The 23,509-nt window shown below is 44.7% G+C and overlaps 1 protein-coding gene across 3 annotated transcripts in view; it reads left to right on the forward strand.

Annotated features, from left to right (window-relative positions):
* Nucleotides 1-20,481, forward strand: part of TPX2 (TPX2 microtubule nucleation factor) — a 45,344-nt gene extending 24,863 nt beyond the window's left edge. For 2 of the 3 annotated variants that reach the window (XM_037043813.1, XM_037043815.1), the window contains 10 exons: nt 771-922; nt 1,904-2,075; nt 4,422-4,563; nt 5,452-5,668; nt 12,545-12,637; nt 13,782-13,955; nt 14,331-14,477; nt 16,552-16,663; nt 17,331-17,518; nt 19,036-20,481. In XM_037043813.1, the coding sequence (XP_036899708.1) occupies nt 771-922; nt 1,904-2,075; nt 4,422-4,563; nt 5,452-5,668; nt 12,545-12,637; nt 13,782-13,955; nt 14,331-14,477; nt 16,552-16,663; nt 17,331-17,518; nt 19,036-19,146 (1,508 nt within the window). In that variant the 3' untranslated portion in view covers nt 19,147-20,481. The remainder of the gene's footprint in view (nt 1-770; nt 923-1,903; nt 2,076-4,421; nt 4,564-5,451; nt 5,669-12,544; nt 12,638-13,781; nt 13,956-14,330; nt 14,478-16,551; nt 16,664-17,330; nt 17,519-19,035) is intronic. The other variant, XM_037043814.1, reaches the window with a different exon arrangement.
* The last annotated feature ends 3,028 nt before the right edge of the window (nt 20,482-23,509 follow it).

The raw sequence follows: 23,509 nt of genomic DNA on the forward strand, positions 1-23,509 counted from the left end.
TACATCCCGATGATCATTCCCTAGAACGCGTCACGCGTATCGGACCTTTCTTAGAGGGCAGTCTTCCTCTGTGTCCGTCACGCCTGTCTTTTGAGGTCTTGTCCCAGTAGGACTTCCTTCATTTCTTCAAGTAGAGTAAATTTCTCCCTCCTTTTTCCTTTTTAAATTAGAAAAAATAAAAAGGACTAGGATTAGGCAGAGGATGGAGCAGTTTGGCAGGCCAGTTTTTTGTTGCTGTTTTCCCATTTTATCTTAGGCCGAGGAAGAGAAAGCCGAATGGCTTCAGTTGAGCCTGTGGAGGAGAAGTTTGGCAGAAGGAGCTGAAGGCGTCTGAGCTCCGTTTTGCTCCGGCGTAGAATTCTTATCGGTGGGGGTGGAGCTATGAAGCCCTGCTCCCTGGGTGGGAAGAAGCACCTTTGGGGTTTCATAGGGTTTCTTCTTGGTGATATTTAGTTAAATGTGCTTTTAAAGTCAACTGAGAGCTTTGCTTACCTGAAGTATTTTAGTTACTCTGTGTTTTCAGACCTGTGGCCACACCTGGGAGATGGGATTTTTCTTTCCTTGGCTACCTCTTTACAGTTTGTATCTGACTGAAGGGCCTCAAACTCTACAGTCTCAACTCAGTGAATAAGTACGAGTGAATATTGGGTTATATGTAGAGAGTAAACAAAGGTAGATCCGTGGTAACAGAAAGACCAAAGGGCCTGGATAGAAACTAATATTCTGTATTCTTAGTGTCACCTGTGTGTTTTACTCTGCTCCTTTCTCAGGACAACCCGTGAAGAAATCGGTGAGCCAGGTAACCAAGTCAGTCAACTTCCACTTCCGCACAGATGAGCGAATCAAACAACATCCTCAGAACCAGGAGGAGTATAAGGAAGCGAACTTTGTATCTGAACTGCGAAAGCATCCTCCGTCTCCTGTAAGTTGATGAACTAAGTGAAAGTGACTATTCACGTTGCTAATTCAGGGAGGGTTTCAGCTGTAGCATTTGTGGTCGCTACTTACAACAATAAGATTGAAGTAAGATCTGAATCCTCAGTTTTGTCCCTTGTTAGCTCTGTGATCTTGGATAAAGTGCTGTCTCTCTGGAAACCATCTTGCCAAGTTACTGTGGAAAGTAAATTGAGAATATACATAAAACACATAGAATTAGGGGTAAGCACAGGCCTGTTACAGCTTGTGCTATTACAAAATTCTTGAGAACTCTTGTGTTTGCAAAGTATACAAAATATAACAGCATTTATGGGGGAAATGGGATTGGGGCAGACCACCCAAATGCGATGCAGCGTTGTGCCAGAGCCCTGAGGAAAGCAGTCACAACCCTAAATGAAAATGCTAGTGGTAAGAATCTCTGCTTGCAGTTTCAGTCTTCCGTCTTAATCCCTGGGGTGTGTTTCTTTCTTTGAGATGTAGGTTCTGGAAGAGTTTTGTTTCCTGTCAGAGACCAGTTGAATCCAAATCAGTGTTCCAGGGAGCAGGCTTCTTCAGCAGCCAGTTTCTGGGAGTGTGTGAGAGTCTGGTTCAGGCAGCTGCCTGACCTGATCCACCCCCAGAAGCCCTGTCAGTTTTTTTAATGGGATTGGGGATGGGGTGCCTTTTTAGCTTTTTTTTACCTTCTAATTCTAAAGATTTGCTTTTGATTGCTTCAGAACATTAACATACTTGTGAAAAAAATCACTTTATGTACTTTCATAGGACAATTTGCTAAGTGCTGGGTCCTTTCTTCCTTTTTGAAAAAGACAGGACTAGACTGCTTATAGCTTGTGCCCAAGAACTGACAGACTGAGTGTAGTAATCCTGGTTTTCCATGGGCTCTCTTTTGATCTGTGCTGAATGCGTGACTCGTGGCAGATCTGAGCACTTACAACGTTTCATTTGGGGACAATGTCTTTCTTTACAGGCCCAGGTGACTAAGGGGTGCACCATCATAAAGCCTTTCAACCTGTCCCAGGGAAAGAAGAGGACGTTTGATGAAACTTCCTCTTCGTACGTGCCTCTTGCACAGCAGGTGGAAGCCTTCTATAAACGAACCCCTAACAGATACCACTTGAGGAGCAAGAAGGATGATATTAGTAAGTTTCTCACTCATATCCTAACTGGCTGGAGTGTCCCCTAAAATTCCTTTTGCTTACATCTTGGGCATAATTTATCTTTAGTTGAAATCCTAGTTTTTGAGCTAAACTATGGCACATGCCTACATGCAGACAACTAACGTATTGTTGAGCATGTCTCAGACCACCCAGCTCTCTGTCCACTTTTGTGCCCATCAGCTACCTTAACCCCGGTCAGTAACGGGCCACGGGGAATCAGGGCTATCTGATGTGCTATTATACATCAAGGATGTCTTCGCTGTGTGTCAGAGTGTCCCAGTGCATTTATTTGCCTAGAGAAAAGGAAGCATCCCATTCATTTAAGATTGTGTGCTTTTTGTTCAGTGATTCAGCAAGTTTTTCACCACCACACACCTGGTACTTTGTTGCGTGTTGGGCGTATAGAAGTGAACAAAATGGACTTGGTGCTACTCAGCATTAAGTTTCTAATTCAATGAGAGAGATAAACAAAAAGATTATTACAGATTATTGTAAGTGCTAAGAATGTGGAGGGAGATGTCAGAGTTGAACATGTCTGCATACGGAGTCGTTGAGGATAGAGCAGAAGGAGACAGTAACCAAAGGTGAAATCCCTGCACAGGCAGGTAGCGGAGGATCCTAGCACAGGGGAAGTGATCATTCTTTGACAGGAGGGTGGGAGAGTGAGAGGAATGAGTGCAAATGCTGGTGGGTGTAGATTTGGCGGTGAACAGTGAGAAGATTCTAGTCTAACAGTTCCTATTTTTATGAAAATAATTACTACAAGGAGGGAGGTAAAGAAGTTGGAGAATTAAATAGAAGCGGCATAAAATAGTGCAGAGTACCAGACAGCATTATGGATACAGCAGAACCTGGTGGCTTGCCTTTGGAGGTCAGTTTCTCTGCCCTTGCTCAGGCATCGTTCAGTGCCGTGTCCAGTAGGCAGACAACCTCCTTTAAGTGCAGCATTTCTTAGCACTGTTTTTGTTCTTCTCTTAGCCATTTGTCACATGTCATATTAGTAAGAATAATAAAATGGTTTTTTTAACCTAATGGAGATTTAAATATTAAATATTACTCTACAAATAATATGTGACTTTTAGAGTCTTTTATGTCCTCTTTGAATCTCAGTCCCAGCAAATAGAAATAAAAATTATATTCTGTACTTTTTATTTAAAACTTAAAAAAAATTTTTTTTTGATTTTATTTATTTACTTTTTGAGAGAGGGGCATGGAGGGAGAAAGTGAGGGAGAGAAACATCACGTGGTTGCCTCCCTCATGCCCCTAACTGGCCAGCACCCCAGGCATGTGCCCTGACTGAGAATCGAACCAGGGACCTTTCGATTCACAGGCTGGCACTCAATTCACTGAGCCACACCAGCCAGGGCTATTTAAAACCTTTTAAAATTAATTTATTTTTTGTTTATTTATTTTTAAGATTTTTATTTATTTATCTTTAGAGGGGAAGGGAAGGACAGAGGGAGAGAAATACCAATGTATGGTTGCCTCTCATGGGTCCCCTGCTTGGAACTGGCCTGCAACCCAGGCACGTGCCCTGACTGCGAATTGAACCGTGATCCTTCGGTTCACAGGCCCGCACTCAATCCACTGAGCGACACCAGTCAGGGCTAAAACTTTTAATAGTTTAAGCTGAATAATGGTTATGTGTGTACTTGAAGGCTTGCTTAGTTATAAAAGAAATAGATTTGGATTCTACCTCCTTATACATCTAAATCAGAGGACTCATTCTATATCATTTTGAAAACTGACATGGTTGCCCCTGACCAGGCAAATCAGTGTTTTCTATGAGTGGTAGTGATGGTCTTTTTTTTTTTCAATGTTTATTGAATTTATTGGAGTAATGTTGGGTGGTGGTCTTAATATTGATGCTTTGACAGTTTTTTTTTTTTTTAACTTTCTCCATTTGTCTTTCTGTGAGAGGTAGTCTTGATACTTTGATACAGATGCTTTTAGGGAGCTTATAAAATTAGGAATCATTACTTGGTCTTTAGAAAGGCCTCATTTTAAAGCTAGAATAAATACAAATCTTACTTTTCAATAACAAGCAAAACAGTGGGCATTGCCAATAGAAGGTGAGTACAGGCTGGTGCAGCGATAAGGAATTCACTAGACACGGGTGGTCTTTATGTTCAGAAGATCATGGTTGAGTTCCCCCAAAGGCCACAGTGGTCATACCCCTGACTGCATGTTTGTCAGGTTGCTGTGAGCCGAGCTGAGTGTGGAAGGCATCTGTGGTTGGGCATCTCTGGGCTGCCAAGGTGATTCAGCACCTGTAGGTAAGTGGGGTCTTGGGGAGCCACATGAATGTCTGTGATCTTGGTTTACAGCTCTGTTACCCTCCAAATCTGCCGTGGCCAAGATTTGCAGAGACCCACAGACTCCCGTGTTGCTAACCAAACAGCGCACAAGGCCTGTGACCTGCAAAAGTTCAGCGGATCAGGAGGCTGAGGAGCTCGAAAAATTGCAACAGTGAGTACCCAACCCCCGGCGGTATCAGAGGAGGAGTTCCGGGAGCCTGCGCAGGCTTTCAGTTCTATAAGGGGACAGCTGCTATTTTCATGCCATGGGAACTTACAGTGTTTGAGTTACTGGTTGTGTAGGCTGTGCCCCCACCTCTGTTTAAAGCCTTGGGAGTGGGACTGTGGAGATGTCCTGGAGTGCAAATTGGTAAAAAGCTAATGCAGTAGTGCGGTGGGAGAACTTGCCTATGATTCCAATTAGGGAGTGTCCTCTGAGGTTAGGTTAGGTGGGCCCTTCCTTCTCCTGACTACCCAAGGCATTGTTCAAGACAGAAAACCGGAACTGAATGTGGGTTACCACTGGAGTGTCTCCTGTATCCTTCTTCCGTTCCTTTTTGTACTGATTTTGAGAAGGGGGAGAGCTTCCTCAGAGAAACTCCATTTTTTTTAAGTTCCAGGGCTGGCAAATTATTTTAATTTTTTTAAAATTTATTTATCTTTAGAGAGGAAGGGAAGGAGAAAGGGAGAGAAGTATCAATGTGTGGTTGCCTCTTGTGTATCCCCCACTGGGAACTGGCCTGCAACCCAGGCATGTGCCCTGACTGGGAATCGAACCGCAATCGCGTGGTTCACAGGCCCGCGCTCAAGCCACTGAGCTACACCAGTCGGGGCTGAGAAACTCCAATTTTTAAGGTGATGGGAATGTTGGGACTTCCTACCTCATTTATTCTTTGTTCTAGAAGTAAAGATAATGGCTATGGAGAGAAATTTTGCCTTGCATGATGGCTAAGCTCAGTGATTATTGTTTTTCTGTTTTGGCCTTTGTTGTTTATGTAGTTTTCATCTTATTAAAAAAAATTTTATGTGTGTGGTTATCATTTGAACTCTCACCTTACAGATACAAATTCAAAGCACGGGAACTTGATCCGAGAATTCTTGAAGGTGGGCCTATCTTGCCCAAGAAGCCAGCTGTGAAGCCGCCCACTCAGCCCATTGGCTTTGATTTGGAGATTGAGAAGAGAATCCAGGAGCGTGAATCAAAGAAGAAATCAGAGGAGGAATACTTTGAATTTCATTCCAGACCTTGCCCGACTAAGATCTTGGAAGATGTTGTGGTGAGGCCCTGCATGCTGGCCAGCTTGTCCTGCTCCTGACCAAATACCCGCCCACGTACACATGTGTGAATGAGTGCTGTGATCAGGGCACCGTATTAGGATCTGTAGGTGATGAGGACATGAGGACATGAGGACAGGTGGATTGTGCCCTCAGGAGACAAAGTCCCGTAAGGGAGACAACACGGGTGAACAATATAAAATGAGACGTGTTGTTCTCAGAGAGATGATGGTTAAAAGTATATAGGAGTTCAAAGGAGAGAGTGATTTCTTTCGGATAGAGGTTTTAGGGAATGATTTGGGGAGAAGAAGCATTTGACCTGGTCCTTGACAATATGTTGTAGTTGTCCTCGTCATCATGTCACTGTCGTAGTAACTGACACTTTCAGTAGTGCACTGCTCTAAGCCCTTCTTGTATATTACGCCACTTGTTTAGACCAGGGCCCCTCCAGGTTGTTTGCCCTAATTGTCAGCAGTTTGAGATGAGACATTTGACACTCAGCTAGTAAATGGTGGAGCGAGGGTAAGAATTCATGCGCTCTGGCTCCGGAGTCCGTGATCCCAAAATGTCACATTGCCTCTCCGGTGTACGGTAGACTTGGAGTAGTGGAAGTGCCAATGAAACAGACTCGTGGGGCCTTCTAGGCAGTGGGAGGGACACAAAGAAGGCCTGAAGAGGGATGTGTGGGACAGCTGCTAGAAACAGTGCGGGCAAGGTAAGCTGAAAAAAAGTCTGTATATCAAGAGGAGCAACTGGAAAGTAGATTTGTGAAGTGGGTTACTTTATTTTGATGGCGGGGAAGACATGCCACGGTCCAAGAATAAGCAGCGGAGTTCAGCACCTGCATAAGTGCAGGTGTGGCTTTTAGGTGGATTGTCGTGCAGACGAGGGAACACCTCTTCCTCGGTTTGGATTTGCTGTTTTCCTGTCCTCTTTTTTGCTTTTCTTTTGTAATCACCATTTCAAGTGAAACTACCATTGTATTACCTTTGGGTACTTAACAATGCCCAAGAAGGGGCATTTAGGTCAGGTCAATGGTACTTAGCTTTTGTTTATTCTGTTTTCTTAGAAAAGTCAGAGTCAGTTTGAAGTTTTATTTTCCAGGCTTTAAAAAGCATGACGATGCTTAGAAATAAATGGGTCTTACCCTCTTCCACCTCATATCTTGTCAGTTGAGAACTTTCTGCATGTGAGATCTCTTTTCTATCATGATTTTTTTTTCTTCTTTGCTAAGATGCATAGGTACAATAAGGGTAATCTGTGTTATACGACCTTTTCTTTCAAAGTGAATTGTGTATTTTGTTTATTTTTTTTCTTACCCAAGGACATGCTTATTGATTTTAGAGAGGGGGAAGGGAGGGAGAGAAACATTGATGTGAGAGAGAAACATCAGTTGGATTCCTCTTGCATATACCCCACTGGGGACAGAACCTGCATCCTAGGTATGTGCCCTGACCAGGAATTGAACCTGTAACCTTTTGGTTTATGGGACAATGCTCCAATCAATTGAGCCAACACTGGCCAAGGCTGTTATACCAACTTTTAAGAAAACTCTTCCCACCCAAGTGACTAATCTGTAAGAACAGTGCCACCCTGGTCATCACCCACCGAGTAAACAGTTCTGAATAGAACAAGGGAAATGCAGATTTATACGCAGACTTCAGAATCCTAAGAGCCAGAAGTGCTCGCACAGTGTTTTCGTTTTACACACTAGGAATCCAGGGCCCAGGGAAGAAGATGAATTTCTCCAGCATATTTATATATCACTCTTTCAATTTTTGCTATATTCTTGTATCTCATATACCAATATTGAATTTATATATTCTTAAGATCACTTCATTTTTAAAGTGATTTTAAAGGAAACATTTAAATTATTATGTAAATGGGAAACCAGTACATTTTGCCATGAATAACAACAGTAATAGCTACTACTAAATTAAAGCATATTATGTACCAGGTTTTATTCCAAGCTCTTTCTATAACAACTTACTTGATTCTCATATTAACCCTAGGTGGTAAACACTATAGATAATATTAATAATTCACTTTATGGTTGGGAAATACAGAGGTTAAATAACTTGCCCCAGATAACCAACTAGCCAGTGCCAAAGCTAGGATATGAATCTAGGTAGTATGGTTCCAGGGTCCATACTCTTGGAGCATTCTTTAATAAAATAGAAGGCTCTTAAGAAAATGTGGGTATGAAAAAAAAGTATATTTCATCTAACATTCTTTTCCATATCACCACCCGTGCCTGGACCCCACTTTTAGAAACATTGATGGAAGAATTGGTTTGGCAGTTTCTTGTACTTTGGAAACACTCGGGGGAAGTATTAAGTGGGGGAGGGGGACTAAAGTTCATTAGGAGTTAGTTGAGATCTTAGAGAAGTGTTGTACCAGGTTATGCGTTACTGAAAATTCTGGATAAACAGATCAGCAAAGCGTTAGGTTAAGTGAGTATGCGAGTGAGTTCAAGTGCTATGCCGCAGGGTTAGCGCTTGCCAAACCCAGCTGGTTCTCAGAATCCTCTGGGGATCTTATTACGTAAACAGATTCCTGGGCCCCACTCCTGGAGTTTTGGATTTGTTGGGTGCAGCAAAGATGAGAGAGCCCTGTGAAAAATGTAGCCTCTGACACTCCGTAAGCGGTCGTATTGTTAACGGTAATAACTCTCTTATTGCATGCTTACATTGTGCTGAGTGTTTTATGTAGGTTCTCGTAATTAGTGCTCATAACTCTGGAGAGGTAGGTTCTGTTTTTATGTGGTTTTTGGATGAGGAAAGAGACACGAAGAGGTGCCTGATACATAGAACCAGGACTAGAACTGGCGTCGTCTTGAGCGCTCTCATTCTGTCCCACATGCTATTAATCATTGTCTGTTTCGGCAAAGGGATTTTGAATTTGACACCAGCTGTTTGCAGCTTTCTCAAACTTCCAGTGATTTCACTTCAACCCTTGGTTTCTAGAAAAGCAAAGCACAGGAGACACTAGATGTATTCTCCTTCGCTCGCTCCATTTTTTCGAAAGGGAAGCTATGGAAGAGGAATGTGGCTTGTCCTTTTTTAAAAGCTGGTGGCAGAACCGAGATAAGGTCTCTTAGCTTCCAGTCCTGGACTTTTATAGTCGCACAGAAGAGCCTGCCTCCCAGAGCCCGAATACAGCTGGTCTGTCTGCCACTGTTGTTCCCCATTCATGCCCTTTGGGTCCTGAAGCTCGCTGTCTCTGTCCTCACAGTGTTTCTTGTGCTCCCCCGCCTGTGGTTGATAGGTGGGGAGGAGACAGCAGGCTTGGGCAGCAGTGGGCCATGAGGCAGAGATGAAATATAAGGGCCCTTGGGGGAGAGGTGGAGTGATGAAAACCTGGAGCTCCAGGGTGTGAAATGTGAACTTGGTGCCAACATCCAGTGGGGGGGCTGGGGCACCACAGAGGTGGATATGGTGTCGGTGAGGCCAGTGAGTAATTTTAGCAGTGATATTTTAGGGATGACTTGGGGAGACCAGTGTGCTCCCTCCCCACCCCCACCCCCTATATTCCCTGAAATAGCATTGTTACACAGTGATTTCTTAACTGCTCTGGGACAAGCCTAAGAATTCATCCCGGGGGACCTGGGGGCATATTGCATGTTAGGGAGATGTGCTTGCCCCCATTAGACTTTAGTTCCAGATTTTGCTAGGTTTCTTCGTAGCACTTGTGAAAATCAAGAAATCACTGATTCGTTACTTTTCATTCTCTCTCCTCCAGTAGAATGTGAGTTCCCTGAGAGAGGGACTGGATATCCGCAAGAGTCACCGCTCTGTCCCCAGAACCTAGCATCACAGCATAGGCACTCCAGGCCGGGATGCATGAGCGAGTGACAGTGCAGGCCGCTCGGCCTGTGCGTCTGGTCTGTGTTGGAGCCCGGAAATTCAGAGGTGGAATGTGAAACAGCCCTGGTCCTCAGAGTTTTCACAGCCTGGTAGAGTAGATTGACTTACAAATGAATTAATCAGCCTTAGGTTCATGGAACAGTTACTTCTTGTAGGTGCCTTGGAGGATGCAATGGAATGCAAATGCAACATTACTGCCCTCAAGGAGTTTATAACTGAACAAATTTAAAATAGCAAAACAAGCCCTTTTTTTGTTTGTTTGTTTCTAAAAACCCAATTTCCTTTTCTTTATGGAGTGTGGGTAGATAGATGTTGCAAGGTTGACTTTCATAAATCACCTTTCCCTCTCTCCTAACTAATGAGGATTGATTCCACTGGTAGCTGTCTCTTTTCATGGCTTATTTTTTAGAGATTTCTATCTTTAAAATTAATTTTAGAAAGAGAGAGGAAGGGGGAGAGAGAGGAACATTGATTTGTTGTTTTACTTATTTATTCATTCACTGGTTTGTTCTTGTATGTACCCTGACTGGGGATTGAACCTGCAACTTTGGTGTATCAGGTCTGTGCTCTAACTTAGTTACCTGGCCAGGGCCTCCATTGCTTTCTTTTAAAGTGCACATCTCACCCTGGGTGATGCGGCGCAGTGGACTGAGCACTGGCCTGCGGACCGAAAGTTAGTTCAGGGCACATACCTGGGTTGCAGGCCAGGTCCCCAGTTGGGGGCATGTGAGAGGTAGCTGAGTGGTATTTCTCTCATACATCAATGTTTCTTTTCCTCTCTTTCCCTCTCCTGTCCCCTCTCTCTAAAAATAAAGAAATAAAATCTTTAAAATAAAATACACATGTCTCTGCTAAGTGGATTTAGAGTGAGGAGAAAAATAGGAAAAGAAGCAGTATTTTAGAATGAAATGAGCCCTCAGATATTTATTTCTGATTCTTTGTTAATGAAAAGAAACAAAAATTCGAGGCCTGGAGGCTGTCTGATGTACCTAAGGTTGTAGCTAGCAGTTGGAATTGGAGTGGACAAGGACAGGTCTCTGGCTCTCTGCTCGGAGTTCACTTCATTCCCACACGGCCTGGGTATGTTCAAGGAGGAGGCTGCTGCCTGCTTGTCTAGAGTGTGGTGGAACAGTAGATTTTGTTGTTTCATGGTAAGCATTGTTTGAAACCCCATTTCATGGGCCTTTGTTGCTCAGATTACAAGTTCTGCTGTATTGGGTTTCACTATGGGAGAGATCCTGGCTTTGGTTTGGGAACATGTAAGAACTTTCACAGTCGATTGAGCATGCCCTTTATATCGGTCAGCTTGGTGGGGTATAATTTTTTCCTAATGATTGGTATTGTGCAAAGCTTTTTGGAAAAGCCATTTGTCTTAAATCCTGTGACACAGTCTTTTGGATCTCTTCAGCAATGGCAAATCTTCATATTTCAAAGATTAATTTCCTTTTAGAAGCTGGTGTAAAGTCATTTGGAACCAAAGCTTCAGAGTGGTCCAAGATAATAGGTCTGGAAACTATTTTGTTTAATTAAAAATAAAGATTGAGTGACTACCTTGCATGGCCAAAAAATTGGCTTTAAGAGCCGCTCCAGGAGAGATCCCAAACACGTTTCGGGCAGTTGCAGCATTGTTGGGATTAAGGAGAAGTTTCCCAAGATGTGAGTTAGAATCTAAGAGCCTTAGAGTCTACAGTATAAATTTTGTTATTCGTACTACATTCATTAAACAGACATTTGCTGAATGCTTGGCCTTATACTTGCCAAGATATCCATTAGGTACTAGGGACTGACAGAATACCAGTCCCTATTCTCCCCAGCTAACACAAGGGAACGAGCATCTAGATAAACCAGTTCAGTGGGATTTTGGGTGTACTGTGATAGAACTGTACACAGGGGAGAGAGGCATCAGTTCTGTGGATTCTGAGGGTTGGACAGGTCTATTGAAAGGCTTATAAAGAGGACATGCTTCAGTGGAGGCTTGAAAAGAAGGGTTAAGTACTTCTAAGTGGCTGAGAGAGAGCGCACACGAGGAAGGGTATTGAGTGGAGGACCAGTGTTACATTTTGGCAGCTGCCAGCAGTTCGTGTGGTTGGAGGGTCGTGCTTAAGAAGGGGCAAGAGATAAGGCTGAAGAGTCAGTCAGGCTACCAGCTGATGAAGCGCCTTGTATTTCATGCCAAGGCATTTATTATACCGTTGTAGGTAGGCGGTAGGAGCCCTTAAGGATTTTTAAGTGAGGAAGTAACATTATCAGATGTGTTTTAGAAAAATAATTCTGACTGTATACAGAGGATGAATCGGAAGAATGAGATGAGAAGCCAAACAGACTATTAGAAGGCTGGCGACTGGCACAGGCCGTCAGTGGTGCGGCCCGTGGTGTGGCGGTGCTGTCAGTGGTGCAGCCCGTGGTGTGGCGGTGCAGTCAGTGGTGCGGCCCGTGGTGTGGCGGTGCAGTCAGGGCGGAGGCAGAACAGAGGGCTGATGGGGCAGCACCAGCACGTGAGAGGGTTTTTTAAATCGGTCTGGTCATACACTTCATTCAAAACAACAGCCCAAGACATAACAGTTTGTAGTTATTGTTAATTGCCAGATTCATGATAGAGTATAAATTCTATGAGAATCAGAAAATGCTTATGGGAAGACTATATTTTTATTTTGTTTTTGAGTGATTTCTACCTTTATAGGAAGGAAGAGAAACAACAAAATATTGGCATTAGTTTATTTTCTGTTGTGGTGAGTGTTTTCTATAAATACCAGGAAAAAAGATCTTGATGAATTCTATTTTCACTGAATATACAAATCAAACTATATGCTTATGATTCGCCACAATAATCCGCCTTTGGCCTGCTGCTGCCGGTCAGACATGCCTTGTCTTAGGTAGATAATGACAATCTGAAATACTAGCTTTTTTTTCTTTTTCATTCCTGGTGTATGAACTTCCCTTTAAGAAAGGGATTTAATCTTAACTAGTGGAGCTTGTTCAGGGATGTCTAACTGAGTTACTTACTCCTTCCAGGGTGTTCCGGAAAAGAAAGTACTTCCCATCACTGTGCCCAAGTCCCCGGCCTTTGCATTGAAGAACAGAATCCGAATGCCCACCAATGATGAGGTGATTCCTTGGGATGGGGGTCTCTCTGCGTGATCGACCTAGGCATTATTACTCTTTCTTCAAACTCCGTGGAGTCCAAAGGCGGTCATTCTTGTCCAGGGTTGTCTTTAGCAGTGGGCCTAACCATTTGATCATCGCTTTTGCTCCTTCAAGAGCAAAGTCGTTGGAAAGGGTATGAATGTTCTGTCTTGAGGTGGTAACTGTTTGCAACTTATTGGAGCATTGTAATGTGGATCAAAAGTCGCCGATCCCTGTACTCTGTTTTGCCTGAACTATTATTACCATTCACTGAGGGCTTTAAAAATTTTTTTTTAATTTATTGATTTTAGGGGGGGAGGAGAGAGAACACCTATTTGTTGTTCCACTCACACATTCATTTGTTGCTTGTATGTGCCCTGGCTGGAGAGCCAGCCTGCCACCTTGGCGTATCAGAACGACGCCCTTAACCATCTGAGCTACCTGGCCAGTGCACTGAGGGGCTGTTCAGGTCCACACCACGCGGCTGCCTTTTACCCTGCCCTATCTTCCTTAACCCAAGGGTTGCAAAGGTGACTGTGTGATATGGTTCCTGAAACTGGGATCTGTAAACTGTCACGGATCGGGCTAGTTTCTTGTTACATCTCCATTTTACCTATAAATATCAAGAGTTGGGGTAATTTTATAGCAGATCTCAAGCATAAGCCTTTTTATAGGTCCATTTGAAACTAAAATACACAGGAATCTTATGTTACCAGCTTGAACCCAAACAACTTACTCGGTCCTATTCTGGGTTTGGCTTCACACTGACTCCCAGTCACATGGTTTAGTGGGTCCAGATGGAGGGTGGGTCACAGAGGAGGCCAAGATGGATGCTCGGTTAGGACTTTCTGTTCTTCGTTTTACTTTTTACAATCTTTCTCTGGAGGACTTTAGATTCTTTAAGAGTAGTTGTGTTAGTCCTTTATTAAATACTATCAAATACTTTCATATTGGTCTCAGCCCTGTGAACTGGTCAGTGACTTTGATACACAAGGAAACGAAGACACCAGAGAGGTCGAGTGACTTGCATTAATTGGTGACTTATCTCCTGTAATGTCCTCTGACTACACATTCTGAGGAGGCAAGAGTGAGCAGTCCCATTTCTAAACTGCAATTTTTCTTGTAGGAAGAGGAACCAGTAGTGATAAGAGCTCAACCTGTGCCACATTTTGGGGTGCCCTTTAAGCCCCATATCCCAGAAGCAAAAACTGTGGAAATATGCCCTTTCTCGTTTGATTCTCGAGACAAAGAACATCAGTTACAGAAGGAAAAGAGAATAAAAGAACTGCAGAAAGGGGAGGTAGGTGTTTCCATTTCTACAAATGGCCAACACTATTCTCTGACTCCTCAAAGATCATCTTTCATGTTGCACTTGCAATTCCAAAATCACTGACTTCCTCCGATCCCTTTGTGAAATGTGAAGAGGGCACGTGATTTTAATAACCTTTCTGGCACAAGGAGGTTAAGTGACTTGCCCATGTTTATGTTGCCCTCCTATTATTGGGAGGAAAACCTAGGTTTCCTTTTAAGCACATTATTCTCTCTGCTACATCATGCTGCTTTAAAACTGGCCTTTCCTACTTTTGCATTGAGATTCATCCAAATATTCTGCTGCAGCTATTGCTTCCTGGCCTGAAAGGCCTTATCTTAAATCTTATGCTTTCTTTTCTATCAGGTACCCAAGTTCAAGGCACTTCCTTTGCCTCATTTTGACACTGTTAACCTGCCAGAGAAGAAGGTGAAGAATGCAACCCAGATTGAGCCTTTCTGCTTGGAGACTGATAAAAGAGGTGCTATAAAGGCACAGACTTGGAAGCATCAGGTGAGACCTTGGCAGAGCAGCTAGGATGGCAGTGACTTGTTCGTCGATTTGTTAGAGTGGGCAGACCCGCTACATTGAAATTCATCTGGGAACTTAACACATTGGATTATTTCAGAGTCTCCACTATAAATCAGGGGTCAGCAAACTTTTTCTATTAAAAAAACAGGTAGTAAATACATATTCTAGGTCCCGTTGGCCACATATGATCTCTGTCATGTAGTGTGTGTGTGTTACGACTCTGCAAGATTGTGGCCATCTCTCTGGGCTCCAGGGCTGTGCAGAAGGACGTTGCAAGCTGGCTGAGTGTGCCGACTTTGGCTCTAGGTGCTCATCTCCAGAATGTGAGAACTGTAGACATTTTTGCATCAGGAGTTTAAGATCTCATCCATTAGACTTGTTCATTCAATGTTTGTTTGTTTTCTTGGTGCATTGTAGGTGCAGTATGGTGAAAACAGATTCTCCATACGGTATGCCGTTTTGTCAGCCTTGAGTGCTGTTTGCTCTTTATAGAAGACAGGGAGTTAAAAACGACTCATTGGTTTTGGCTAGTTTAACTGGAATCTAATTTGGCCCTATCTGGAAAAGATTTTTCCTGAATTCCTAAGTTTGTCAGCATTTTTATATTGTCACTTATCTTGGACTGTGTCCAAAAGGAGCTCTGGGCTAATTTTTGTAGGAAGTTACCCCTTTGCAGCCCAAGAAATGTGCTCGCTGACGTGACTGAGTGTAGGCTCCTGTCGGTGTGTTTTCAGGGAAAACTTAGGAGCGGCGCTTTGAAAGCGCTAGTGAATCTCACTTTCAAGGACCATGACACAGAGTGTCCGTGGGAGGTATTTTCCATAATAAAAAAATCTTTTTTAAGTTTTTCAGACATACACAAAAGTAGAATAGTATAACAAACTTTCATGAACCTATAACCTGGTTCTGTAGTGATCAAAGCATGTAAAATTTTACTTCATCTATAGTTCTATCCACTTATCTCTGTACTGGATACTTCTACCTACGCATGATTACTTTGAAGCAAATCCTAGGTATCTCCTCATTTCATCAAAAAATACTTCAGTATGTATCTTCAAAATATAAGGGTTTGAAAACCATAGCCACAATACTATCATTGTAGCAAAAACATTAACAGTAATCCCTCAATGGTGACAAGTAGTCAGCATTCACATGTCCCCAGATCTCTCAAAGTTTTTAAAATTGTTGAAATCAAGATCTGTTCAAATCAAGATCCAGGTAAGGTCCACATGTAGCATTTGATAGATCTCTAAATCCCTTTTAGTCTATAGGCGTGTCTGTTTGCATTCCCCACTTTGAATGAACTGGGTTGACTGTCCCGTAGCTTCCTGTGATCTGGGCTTGGGTCACTGTGCACCGCGGTGCTGTTCCCTGTGTTCCTCAATCACTGTGTGTCCTGTAGATGAGTAGTCACATCAGGGACCTTAACTGAAGTCTGGTTAGTTTCTCTCTTGGGATTGGGAGGGAGAATACTTTGTAACTGATCACATCTGGGGATATATAATGTCTACCTTTGGGGTGGGGGGGCGGGCACTGTTAAGGCCTTAAAATTACAGTTGACTTTTGAACAACATGGGTATGAACTGCACAGGTCCACTTATGCCTGGATTTTTTTTCCAGTAAAAACTGTATTTTCTCTTCCTTTCTTAATATTTCCTTTTCTCTAGCTTAATTAATTGTAAAGGACAGTATATAATACGTATAACATACAAAATATGTGTTAATTGACTATGTTATCAGTGAGGTTTCCAGTCAACAGTATGCCATTAGGAGGTAAGTTTGGGAGGAATTGAAAGTTCCATGAAGATTTTCAACTGTGTGGGCGGTTGGCGCCCTAATCCTCAGGTTTTTCAAGGGTCAGCTGTATCTTAAAGATACTTTCTAGTTCTCTGTGGGTTTAAGTGATGTCAGTCTGCTCTGCTCATTGTCCAGGGGTTTGAACTGGGGATTAGGGTCTATCGTCTGCTGTCCTTGTGGGTGCTGCAGTTAGAAACGGTAGAACTTGGGTCACGGAGGTGGTCACAGCCAGCCGTCTGACAAACTCTCTCCCTAACAGCTGGAGGAAGAACTGAGACAACAGAAGGAAGCAACATGTTTCAAGGCTCGTCCAAACACCGTCATCTCGCAGGAGCCCTTTGTTCCCAAGAAAGAGAAGAAATCCACAGCTGGTAGTGTTAGGAGTACTCTCGGGGCTGGGGCACCGTTGTCGGACTTCCCCGGCGGGATACCTGGGGCTCGGTGTGGCAGTGCAGTGCTCTGTCAGCCAGCAGCATCTGCTGGTAGAGGATCTAGTGTATCTTCCCCTGGAGCGGGTTTTTTTCCTTTTGTTGAACCCAGCAGCTGTGTGGAGTGGCAGAATGTGTTGGGGCCAGATTCATAGAGCAGGAGCCTGGGCAAAGGCCGCTGGCATTCCAGTGACAGTTAAGGCTTTACCCACCTGAAGAGTAACCAGTGAGGGAGGGAGGGAGGGTCGGGACTCTTCCTGGAGTTCACTCCGAAGCAGGCCTTGGCTACGGAACATTTGGTTCTTTAAGCACTGGGCAGGATGTCAGGAATGGGTTCTACATCTCTATCTCACAATCACTGTGTGGCTTTGAGCAAGCTGCTTGACCTTCATGGGTTTTGCTTTTCTCCTAATTGTTTTCATTTCCAGGGGCCCTTCCAAGTTTGAAAATTCTGAGACTTTCTGTGTGTCATTGACTCCACCTTTCTTGAAACAAGACTTCCTTAGTGCTCAGCTCTTCTCTTGCCATGCGTGTCTGTGCCCCTTGCTAGAGCCGAAGGGCCAGGTTTATGCAAGCCCTGTACCAATGTTCTCTCTGTTTCTGTACTCAGAGGGCCTTTCTGGTTCTCTAGTTCAGGAACCTTTTCAGCTGGCCACTGAGAAGAGAGCCAAGGAGCGGCAGGAGCTGGAGAAGAAAATGGCTGAGGCAGAAGCCCAGCGGGCGCAGCAGCTGGAGGAGGTCCGGCAGCAGGAGGAAGAGCAGCAGAGGAAGGAGCTGGCCAGGCTCCGGAAAGAACTGGTAACGGGCAGCAGGAGTGCTGGCTAACCCACAGTTGTGCCTGTTCTGTTTTATCTGCACTTCATCTTGGTCCAGAGAGGGTCCAAGGTGGCCACACGGACACATCAGAGAGAAGTGGGGGCAGGGAATCCCACACACCGAGGGTGGTGACAAAGCGGAGATGCGAACCAGGCTTAAGATGTGTGCATTGTGGTCCACGTATCTGCTAGTTTGAGTCGTCATTCTGGCCCTTTTTAGAGGGACCGGCCTGTCGGTTACAAAACTTACAGTGTTCATCAGATAAAAACAAGCCAGCTGTTTAAAAATAATGCATTTCTCCTTGGTATTGAATTCAGACAGAGTTACTTCCAAGGGTCTTCATAAGGGGGAAATCATAAGGCGCACAAGGATGCACTATTTAGCTTACTGTTTCCTTAAGGTTTCCTTAAGACCATTCATTGGTACGAAAACCAATGTATTTTACAATTAGATAAAAATAAATAATTAGGGGAGGACATGAGAATTGAGCAGTAACTGTTTTCATTTTCCTCTTAATACCTGACTCAGGTTCCTTGGCGTCACAGTGCATGTTGGTCCATGTGACTCTGCTCATACCAGCATCACCATTTAAATATTAGTTATCCAAAAGAAAGCTGGGTCCTCATTAGAGGACCCTTTCTCTGCGAGTGCAGCAAGCCACATTAACTGCACCAGTGAGGACAAGGACGGTTTTAGATGGAACCTCATATGATTAATAAAGAGAGAATATAGAAATACATGAGTTGGTGAGGTTTTGTCTAAAAATGCCAAGCCAACAGCTAATACAGCGGTTTGCAGAGGTGACTGGCTGCTGGAAGGCTCTCAGGACAAACTGTTACAGGGACTAGCTTCTCAGCAAAATCCAAGTTACTTTCTGATTGAATGGGAAAAAAACCAATACAATCCCCACTCCAGATACACTCAGGAAACCAAACCTTTTTCTACCCCCCATTTCTTTGATTTTTCTTCAACATTTGGAGGAGCTGTTTCTTACAGCTAGGCTCAGGGTAGGCTGAGAGCGCGGTTCTGCCAGTGCTGGTCAGCTCTCTCTGAGCCCGGCCCCGCAGGATGGATGGGACCAGGCATTCTCCCAGCAACCCTCCCTAGCTATTGTTTTGGGGTTTTGTTTTTTGTCTGTGCTTTTGTTTAATATTAAGACTCATTGAGCTCGAGACTGTACTCTAGCCAATTCTTAACACGCATCTCTTTTCTGCTGAAATTGAGTGCACCCTTATTACACCCTAGTAATAATGCCGAAGCTGGAGATAGGTGTGATATTCCTGAGTGTAAGCTGAGGGATCCCCAAGACCTGAATAGAAACCAACTTGGGCTCTTAAACTCATATGCTTTTTCATTATACTGTGTTGCCTTTTTTCCCCCTCTTTGAGTATGTGATGGGATCTGTAAAACTGTGCAAACATTTTCTCAAGGAGGGGAAAAAACCATAGCAGTTTTCTAACATCCTTATCAGTGTTAACTTTGTTTCCCTTACTTTGCAGGTGCACAAGGCAAACCCGATACGCAAATACCCGAGCGTGGAGATCAAGTCAAGTGAGCGGCCTCTGACCGTGCCTGTGTCTCCCAACTTCTCCACTCGGTTCCACTGCTGAACTCAGCCTCGAGCTGTGGGCGCGGCCTGGGAAGGGAGCTGCATTTTCCATCGCACCAGGAACTGTCTTCCTTTGTCCCATCGGGGGCACGGAGAGAAGCCATTTCTTCAGACTGTTACCTACCCATGCCTGACAGAGCATGCCTAACAGCTGCTGACTGACTGTGTTGAGAACTGTGACCCTACGTTATTCAGGCTGATAATGAGACTCAGCCCGAGTGTGTGTCGGTCAGACTCCATGTCTTTACTTCTTTGACCCATCATTTGACCTTTAAAATGGGTTTTCACTTTGCCTAGAATGGAAAGTCTTTATATCAGCACAGTGTAATTTCTCTTGTCCCTTCCCTAACTGCCCCCCCTTTTTTTCTATTTTAAATCAGAAAATAAAGACAGTTAAATATTGAGATAGGATTTAACTTACGGCTTCAACGAGGAACAATCAGTATATCAGATTCTTTCCTCTAATCTCCACAAGGTAAATTTGGAGTTAAGGGGCCCTTTGCTGTGTGGGGGAAGCCTCATGAGCTGCAGGTGAGGGGGGAGACTGTGGGCTGGTGGGGACCCTCACAGAGTGCCCGGCGCGCTGCAGGCCGAGCTGCCGTCTAGGCCCGCTCTCCTGTCATCGTGCTGATAGTGACGGGGAGCGCCCAGCGCACCCGTTAGGTCCTGCAGTGACCCGGGCTAGAATAAATACGTCTGTCTTCCCCTCCCTGGTTTTGTTATTTTATGTCTTAAAATTTGTCCGGCCCCTTTGGAGGAGGTCACGTCTTTTTTGGGAAAAGGGTACTTTGAGAGGTAGGTTCGGGTAGTAGGAAAGTGCTTTGCAACTTTTTTCTGTCTTATGTCAGAGTATCCTTCTGTGTTTGTGGACTTCCTCCCGGGGAGCCCCCCGGAAGGCAGTGTGTGTGTGCTCTTCCTCCGCACGACTGCGCCTTCTCCCCTAAATATGCCTTTTCTCGTCCGGTGAACTCTTCCTTATAAGACTCAGCTCAAGAAAAATTGTTTTCCATAAACCTTTCCTTGATCATCTGACCTCCCCAGATAAGGATGGCCGCTTCTCCTTCGCGCCTGCCCAGGGTTTCTTCTGTGTAGCTGGTATAGCAGCTACATCGCTGAAGTCCTTGGACTTGTTTACGAACCGGTACAGACACAGATACCTAAAATTATCTCGGTTATCTCTGTATTTCTTGTAGCTGGCACAGCATCTTCTAGGTCCGTATTAAAGAATGTACTCTCTTTGAGACTTGACATTATTTATGAGCTCTGCTCTGTACCAGTCACTCTGCCCGGACCAAGTCCTATGCCCCATGGGTAATATTAAACCTGGTTTATATTCCTTTTGTTTATTCATTCAGTGAGCATCATGTACAAGCCATTGTAGATTTAGCCGAGACATGACTTGCAGATCCCCGGGCCTCCTGAAGGCCCACAAACTGATGCAAAATACAGTTCCTTTCTTCACTGCTTGGATGTGTGTGGTGTACAGCTCCGTAACTACATATGTAGTTCACTTAAATACTTTGGTGCCGACATTATGTAACTTGGCATTGTGCTAGTCTGGGAATACAGCAGTGAACAAAAATAGAAGGCCTTGTCTTCATTGAGCTTAGGTTTTATGGGGGAGACAGGTAATAAGCAAGGAACCATCCTGATCCGTCAGGGGATAAACATTTCCCCAACTCCTGTGTGGAGAACGGAGGAGGGCGGGAGCCAGGGTGGGAGGTGGGAAATGGAGGCCGCAGAGGTGCTTCTGTGGTCTGCGAGCTGGGTGTGGCTCGGGCGGTGTGGTAGCTGCGGAGGGTGAGAAACGGTGGGATTCTGAACGTATTTGGAAGTTGTAACCGGCAGCACTTGCTGACAGATTGGATGTGGAAAGTGAGTGAGAGAGAGGAGTTGAGGAGGGCACCCAGGTATCCACCAATCCACCAGAAACAGTTCTCCACCCCTTGTCCTGTGAGAAAGCTGTTTCAACCCCGGGCCTCATATCTCTTGTGGATTCTCTGAGGGGCTTCGTTTTTCTTTTTTTTCTGGTGGCCTTTTGCTTTGGTTTTTCACTTTCTGTTCATTTGATCTCTCCTGTGTTGCTTTTCTCCCTGCCTATACCAGCCCTCCCCTTCTAACAGGTTGATATTGCTCATATTTCCATCTGGTATCGTTTTTTCCACTGTCCGTTTTTTGTTTTTGCTTGTTTCCGGTAGGAGAATAAATCTGGCCCCCGCGTGGAGGGGTTTGGAAAGAGCATTATTGAGAATCACGGACTCATGGGGTCCCTTCATCCCTTTGCTTCACTCTGGATTACCTTCTCCAAACACACCCGTGTCGGAGTGGTTATACATGATGGTCATTTAGCAGAGCAAATAGCTGGAAATTGAGATGCAGCTATCCATTGCCTCTTCCCAGAATTTCTCGGGTTCCCAGGGGCCCCCTGTTTTTCCTGAGCCCAATCTGTAGTATCGAGTTCTCTCTGGGCTCTCACATGGCCTTCACTTTTCTGGCACAGCCTCCCAGGTCCCCTGAAACTCCCAGCTCCCCACCCTCACTTTGCAGAGGAGTTAAGCTCTATCTGTTCAGGCCGTGCCCTGGAAGGAGTCTCTCAACGCTTGGAGGCCGCTCTGCAGGTTTTCTAAACCAAGAACCTGGCCAATAGGGATTGACCGAATTCTGAGAAATCTGGCCCTCACACTTCGCTTGGTAATTTCACAAAGTTCCTAGCTTATGCGCATTGTTGGAATTCCCACGCTTTCTGGGAAGGCCTCTGTTTTCCATTTTGTTTTGACTTGGTCAAGGTTTCCCTTTGCTAATGGTCCTGAGCTAATTTAAACACTTAGAAGATCATCGTACCCCCCTTACTCTAGTTGATTGTTTGGTTCTCGGGTAATTTAATTGCTTTGTTGCCACCTTGACTACTGTTTTAGTGCTTGCTGGCTGTTTCCCACAGAGCTTGTCCCTGGGAAGTGGAGCTTGGGTGGCAGACAGGCAGCGGCTGCAGTCACCCCATCAGTTAACAGAGATGAGGCCTGTACGCGAGCACTTGTGAAACAGGATGGGATGTGACTGAGCAACGTGAGTCGGGTGGAACAAGTGCACAGGGAGATTCTTGTTGGGGGTGAGGTTGCAGTTCTTAAAGATGTTTCTTTTTAAGTAAAAATCACGAAAGTAATACTGCCTTTTGGAAACAAAATAATACCGATTATGTAGAACAAAACGCAAACATCTCTTAACTTCCTCTATTCCCATTCCCCAGGAGAGACCCACAGTTAACAGTCGTGCATTCTTCCAGAAGGTATTTTTATGTATACACAGATTTATAGAACATTTGTCTTTTTACAACAAAATGATTATAGCATTCTGCATTTCAATTTTAATTTGTTCTTTGAAAGGTTATGCATCCCCACATGGTTCGAAATTCAAAAGCTGCCAAGGTAAAGCCTCCCACTTCTTCCTCCAGCTCCCCTCCCCTCCCCTCCCCTCCCCTCCCCTCACATTGCTGCCAGGTGTGTTTTCATGCAGAGATGGCTTCTGCATGTATAATTTCTACCCCTTCCCTCCTCTTCTGCACAGATAGTGTCATTTTCTACATTCTGTACCTCACTCTTCTCATGGTCCGCATTGAATGACGTGGTCAGGCTGCCACCTTGGGCCTGTCCTGGCTGGCTTCCCAACTGAAGTCTGAAGCCTCTTAGGAGAATCTAGTGACATGGAAGCAGATCTGTAGTGGGGTCTTGTTCCTCCACACGTTGTCCCGGGCTAGTGACCTCAGGTCCAAGGACTTGAGGGCGGGTCAGCAGCACCGGGCTTTTAGCTCCCAGCTTAGCTGAGCCTTGAGGGCTTGCCGGTTTGCTATCTGGTCAAACGTGTGTATCCCTTTAGGTAAATCTTGACATTGCTTGCTTTCCACTTCCCTTCTGAATATCGCCTCCCGGGGAAGTTCCTCATTGCTGAGAGTAGCAGTTAAAAAAGCCATTAGCCACGCAGCGGGGCTCCGATTTCTGCACAGACAGGCTGAGTTACAGCCTGGTGGTGTGGCTCCAGGTAGGCGTTGGTCAGCATTTGGAATCCTGGGCTGCCATCTGCCCTGCAGCCTGCCTGGATGGTCAGTTTAGACAACATATAAAGTTTCCTGGAGACGGGTCAAGCCCAGGCCTATGGAAGGAGCAGGGAGGGTAAATTGTGTGTGGTGCTTTGAGCGGTGACGAAGGCGTAACCAGGGAGCTGACATGTTTGCTCTGGCGCCAAGAATTCCAGGACAATTTGTTATCCAGCTGAAGCCAATATAGTTGCTACAAAAAAAGAAGCTGAGGGACAAAAGCATGCTTTTTCCTAGTTGCCTTAGTCTTCTTGCATACCCACTCTTTTCTAGTCCT

This window comes from Sturnira hondurensis, unplaced genomic scaffold, assembly GCF_014824575.4.
Source record: "Sturnira hondurensis isolate 20B ecotype Veracruz unplaced genomic scaffold, ASM1482457v3 Scaffold0004136, whole genome shotgun sequence".
In the NCBI taxonomy this organism is placed as follows: domain Eukaryota; kingdom Metazoa; phylum Chordata; class Mammalia; order Chiroptera; family Phyllostomidae; genus Sturnira; species Sturnira hondurensis.